The sequence below is a fragment of the Oncorhynchus tshawytscha genome, unplaced genomic scaffold, assembly GCF_018296145.1.
Source record: "Oncorhynchus tshawytscha isolate Ot180627B unplaced genomic scaffold, Otsh_v2.0 Un_contig_278_pilon_pilon, whole genome shotgun sequence".
In the NCBI taxonomy this organism is placed as follows: Eukaryota; Metazoa; Chordata; class Actinopteri; order Salmoniformes; family Salmonidae; genus Oncorhynchus; species Oncorhynchus tshawytscha.
Genome location: NW_024608210.1, coordinates 10595 through 16631, shown reverse-complemented (window position 1 = coordinate 16631; position 6037 = coordinate 10595). Strand labels below are relative to the sequence as shown.

General features: G+C 43.3%; 1 protein-coding gene across 1 annotated transcript; it reads left to right on the top strand.

The window, feature by feature from the left end:
* Positions 1-765: 765 nt before the first annotated feature.
* Positions 766-4114, top strand: LOC121843335 (type-1 angiotensin II receptor-like). The gene is made up of 4 exons (XM_042312948.1): positions 766-1361; positions 1577-1792; positions 2829-2941; positions 3270-4114. The coding sequence occupies exons 1-4, from the start codon at positions 792-794 to the stop codon at positions 3448-3450; spliced, it is 1080 nt and encodes a 359-aa protein (XP_042168882.1). The 5' UTR covers positions 766-791; the 3' UTR covers positions 3451-4114.
* The last annotated feature ends 1923 nt before the right edge of the window (positions 4115-6037 follow it).

The window sequence follows — 6037 nt, the reverse complement described above, 5'->3', positions numbered from 1 at the left end:
CTCTCTCTCTGCCTCTCTCTCTGCCTCTCTCTCTGCCTCTCTCTCTACCGCTCTCTTCCTCAGTTCGTAATGGTGTAGTTATCCAGGAAGACAGTTTGGCTGCATGCAGTCTTCATTAACACAGGATTGTATCACAACAGAAACACTCCTTCCGGGTTCCCACACAGGCCATACGGACAGACCATTTGATGAGCGCTCTCAGTTTTACTGTTTCTATTCATTCGCTAAAGAGACGTTTAAAGAGCGGGGTTGAAATCCAGCCTGTCATTTTTACCATATGAAATAACATCCAACATCTGGTTTTGATGGCCTCCTATTTTACATGTAAACCTGCCAGATGGTTTTACAGTGATGGTGTAGCAGGGCCCTGTAGGGTTTAGGGTGTAGGGTTTAGGGTGTAAGGTGAGTGCTGTAAAGTTAGGGTTTAGGGTTTAGGGTGAGCAGGGCACTGTAGGGTTTAGGGTGTAGGGTGTAGGGTTTAATTAAGGTGTAGGGTTTAGAGTGTAGGGTTTAGTGTGTACTGTGTAGGGTTTAGGGTGTAGGGTTTAGGGTGTAGGGTTCAGGGTGTGCGCCTAGACAGTCTCCTAGACTGTTTACAGCCTGTTGATAATGAAGCTCCTCTCCTAGACTGTCCCTGAACTTTTGTGTGTTTCTTTCATAGGACTGACGGAGGCCCTATATCGTATTTGTCCCCCAGACTGACCCCCGTCCGTCCGTCCGTCAACCATCCCCTCTTTGACCTCGACCCCCGTCCCCCACCGTCACCCCCGTCCGTGGAGCTGTTAAACCTGATGATGGAGAACTTTACGGCTGTCGGAGCATCGACCACAGAGACAGAAGGTATCCATCTGAACTGCAGCATGTCCGGGAGGCACAACTTCATCTTCACCCTGATCCCGGTAGTGTATGGCTGTAACTTTGTCATCGGCATGGTGGGGAACAGCATGGTGGTGGCGGTCATCTACCGTTACATGAAGCTGAAGACAGTGGCCAACGTGTTCGTCCTCAACCTAGCCATCTCAGACCTTACCTTCCTGATCACCCTGCCCATGTGGGCCACCTTCACAGCCACAGGCTACCAGTGGCCCTTCGGTGGGTTCCTGTGTAAGGCCAGCGCTGGCCTGGTTATGTTCAACCTCTACAGCTCCATCTTCTTCCTCACCGCGCTCAGCATCGACCGCTACCTGGCCATCGTCCACCCGGTGAGGTCGCGGCAGCGCCGTACTGTGCTCTACGCCCGTATCACCTGCGTCCTGGTTTGGCTCTTCGCCCTCCTGCTGTCCGTCCCCACGGCCCTGACCAGAGACCTGATGCACATCACCAACTACAACATCACCACGTGTGGCGTGCTGCACCCCGAGGTTTGACATAAATAGGGCTATCCTTTCACAATGTGACTCTTAAACGGGCACCTCTGTGTAAATATTTGTAATTGTTGTCTTTACTGTTGTTGTTTTCAACTGAATTGAGTGTAAAGTGTTTAAAGTATCAGTCTTTTCCACCTGCTATCTACCATCCGGCTGGAGCATCCTACTGCTTTTAATAATCTAGTCAATTTAACCAATCAATCAATCAGGGCTCCAGGCACCTCCTCCTCATCATCAGCCTGATGAAGAGCATCCTGGGGTTCCTGGTTCCCTTCCTCATTATCATATCATGCTACTGCCTGATTGGTCAAGCCCTGGTCAGGGCGAGGAGCATCCAGAAGACCACCCGGTCGAGAGACGATGAGGTGTTGAGGATGCTGGCGGCGGCTGTCCTGGCCTTCTTCCTGTGTTGGATGCCTCACCAGGTGGGAGGAGACTCCCTCCACACACAACCACACACACACACACACAAACACACACTGTATTCTGAAGAGACTCACTCCACACACATTTTATACTAAAGGTATTCACTTATTCAGTTATTATCCCGTTGTTATTCAGTTATTATCCCGTTGTTATTCAGTTATTATCCCGTTGTTATTCAGGTATTATCCAGTTGTTATCCAGGTATTATCTCGTTATTGTCCCGTTATTATTCTGTTATTATCCCGTTGTTATTCAGTTATTATCCCATTGTTATTCAGTTATTATCCCGTTGTTATTCAGTTATTATCCCGTTGTTATTCAGTTATTATCCCGTTGTTATTCAGGTATTATCCCATTGTTATCCAGGCATTATCCCGTTGTTATTCGGGTATTATCCAGTTGTTATTCAGGTATTATCCCGTTGTTATCCAGGCATTATCCCGTTGTTATTCGGGTATTATCCAGTTGTTATTCACATATTATCCCGTTGTTATTCAGGTATTATCCAGTTGTTATCCAGGTATTATCCGTTGTTATCCAGGTATTATCCCGTTGTTATTCAGTTATTATCCCGTTGTTATTCAGTTATTATCCCGTTGTTATTCAGTTATTATCCCATTATTATCCAGGTATTATCCCGTTGTTATTCAGGTATTATCCTGTTGTTATTCAGTTATTATCCTGTTGTTATTCAGTTATTATCCTGTTGTTATTCAGGTATTATCTCGTTATTGTCCCGTTATTATTCTGTTATTATCTCGTTATTATTCTGTTATTATCTCGTTATTATCCAGTTATTATCTCATTTCTATTCAGTTATTACCCCATTATTATTCAGTTATTATCTAATTTTTGTCCGTTATTATCTTGCTGTTATTTGGTTATTATCTCTTTATTATTTGGTTATTATCTCGTTATTATTCAGTTATCCTGTTGTTTTCCTGTTCCTCCCTGAATGTTCTCTTGGAGTGATGAGGAATGTCCTTTTTGTCTTTCTAGAGCTGTAAAGTTAATGTAATCTCCTCCTCACCTTAGGTATTCCACTTCATGGAGCTCCTGGCCCAGCTAAAGGTTATAACTAACTGTGTGATGGTGGACGTCATCGACACGGCCATGCCCTTCACCATCTGCATCGCATTTCTCAACAGGTAGCCTAGAGGTTCATCTGGGAAAATCCAGAACTAAAATCTCACGTAATTGAATTAGATGTTAAGTGTATCTACGATAGATAACCTAGAGGTTAAAGGGGCAGGCAACTGGAAGGTCAACTGGAAGGTCACTGGTTCGAATTTTGACCCTAACTGGGGAAAATCTACCCTTTCCACTCCTTGCCACTCCTTGTCATGCTAAACATGTTTGGCAGATAACGTAGAGAACAAGGAGTGGAATGACAGCACAAAACATGGCCGGATTTCAGGCTAGGAATGTTGCATTGACAATAATAAAGTATTATCTGATGTTATGTTATATCGCCAGCTGTGTCAACCCCATCCTCTACGGCTTCGTGGGACAGAACTTCAGGAAGAACCTGGTCCTACTGCTCCGCTGCTCCCCCGCTGGCCTGGCTGGGACACATCCCTCCATCATCTCTAAGATGTCCACCCTGTCCTACCGCCCCTCTGAGGCCCTGCACCTCACCAACAAGAACAATGTCTGATGTGAGGAGGGAAGGAGTGTGTAGCTGTGTAATTCCTTGGCTCTTCTGGTTGTGTCAAGTGAGGAGTATGAAGGAATACACATTGTGGATGCCTCCCAAATGGCCCCCTAGTCCCTATATAGTGCTCTTTGGGCCCTGGTCAAAAGTAGTGCACTATATAGGGAATAGGGTGCAATTTGGTACACATCCCCAACTGTTATACCAAGCACTGAACCGTGGTTAGAAGTTGTACCGTAGAACTGTAGAGAAATACAGGCAGAACATGGCTATTAAATACTGAGGGAATGTTCCTTTGTGTCTGAATCATATGAGTTGAGTCCATGAGACAGATTCCTTCACTGCCTTGTACAACATACAGCAGATGTGCATGGTTAGCTAACAGATGTCATTGTAATGCAGCTTTAGAACAAAACAGCTGCGTTATTTCTGTTTAAATACTGATGTGAAATACTATTACTGTACTTTGGTATTCGTGTTTTTTTTGTTGTCACACAGGTACATAGATATGTAAGCAGGAGGATACATACAGTATTTATACTGCACATTCAGTAAATGTTAGCTTTGAATATACTGTAGCTGAGATTAAAGTGATGAGTGAGAAAGTTACTGATGCAGAAATATCATACCTCTCACCATTACAATAACAGGGGAGGTTAGCATTTTATAGCATACCATCAAGGCATGCTAACCTCTCACCATTACAATAACAGGGGAGGTTAGCATTTTATATCATACCATCAAGGCATGCTAACCTCTCACCATTACAATAACAGGGGAGGTTAGCATTTTATATCATACCATCAAGACATGCTAACCTCTCACCATTACAATAACAGGGGAGGTTAGCATTTTATAGCATACCATCAAGACATGCTAACCTCTCACCATTACAATAACAGGGGAGGTTAGCATTTTATGTCATACCATCAAGACATGCTAACCTCTCACCATTACAATAACAGGGAGGTTAGCATTTTATAGCATACCATCAAGTCATGCTAACCTCTCACCATTACAATAACAGGGAGGTTAGCATTTTATATCATACCTCCAAGACATGCTAACCTCTCACTATTACAATAACAGGGAGGTTAGCATTTTATATCATACCCCAAGACATGCTAACCTCTCACCATTACAATAACAGGGGAGATTAGCATTTTATATCATACCCCCAAGATATGCTAACCTCTCACTATTACAATAACAGGGGAGGTTAGCATTTTTGGGAGGGGGGGTATGATATTTGTGCATCTGTAACTTTCTCTCTCATCACTATTCATGATTCATCCAGAATTATCCGTAACCATGGTAGCATCCACATTAATGTAGAAGTGTTTAGAAACACATTCTATTCTTATTTACAATAAAATGACTCCAAAATGACACAATACATTATTTAACGTTTATTTCTATTGGGCACAAAATAATCTGAAACAGAACCAAAACAAACAAACAACAAATGCATCCAACAAGTGTGTAGAGTCACAAGCTTGACGTAATCATTGCACGCTAGGGATATATGGGACCAAATACTAAACTTTTGACAACTTTAATACACATATAAGTGAATTTGTCCCAATAATTTTGGTTCCCTAAAATGGGGGACTATGTACAAGAAGTGCTGTAATTTGAAACGGTTCACCCGATATGGATGAAAATAACCTCAAATGAAAGCTAACAGTCAGCACTTTAACCTTGTAGTCATTGTACCATTTCAATTGTTACTGTCCCAGTACTTTTGGAGCTCACTGTATTTGTCCTATTTTACACATCTAAGTGTAGCTACAAGCCTAGCTACCGTACAGGCCTGTACACTCCCATGCTCAACCAAATAGAATGACTTACCTAACCTGCCGTCAGCTGGTGCACGATACACTGAAAGATGTCTACTACTCTGCTCTACTTGTAATTGTAAAATTGATGATCTATGTAACTTCTGTGACTGTGTTTGGTAGTACCAACACCATGTGACTGTGTTTGGTAGTACCAACACCATGTGACTGTGTTTGGTGGTACCATCACCATGTGACTGTGTGTTTGGTAGTACCATCACCATGTGACTGTGTTTGGTAGTACCAACACCATGTGACTGTGTTTGGTAGGACCAACACCATGTGACTGTGTGTTTGGTAGTACCATCACCATGTGACTGTGTGTTTGGTAGTACCATCACCATGTGACTGTGTGTTTGGTAGGACCATCACCATGTGACTGTGTGTTTGGTAGTACCAACACCATGTGACTGTGTTTGGTAGTACCAACACCATGTGACTGTGTTTGGTAGTACCATCACCATGTGACTGTGTTTGGTAGTACCAACACCATGTGACTGTGTTTGGTAGTACCATCACCATGTGACTGTGTGTTTGGTAGGACCAACACCATGTGACTGTGTTTGGTAGTACCATCACCATGTGACTGTGTGTTTGGTAGTACCATCACCATGTGACTGTGTTTGGTAGGACCAACACCATGTGACTGTGTTTTGTAGTACCAACACCATGTGACTGTGTGTTTGGTAGTACCATCACCATGTGACTGTGTTTGGTAGTACCATCACCATGTGACTGTGTTTGGTAGTACC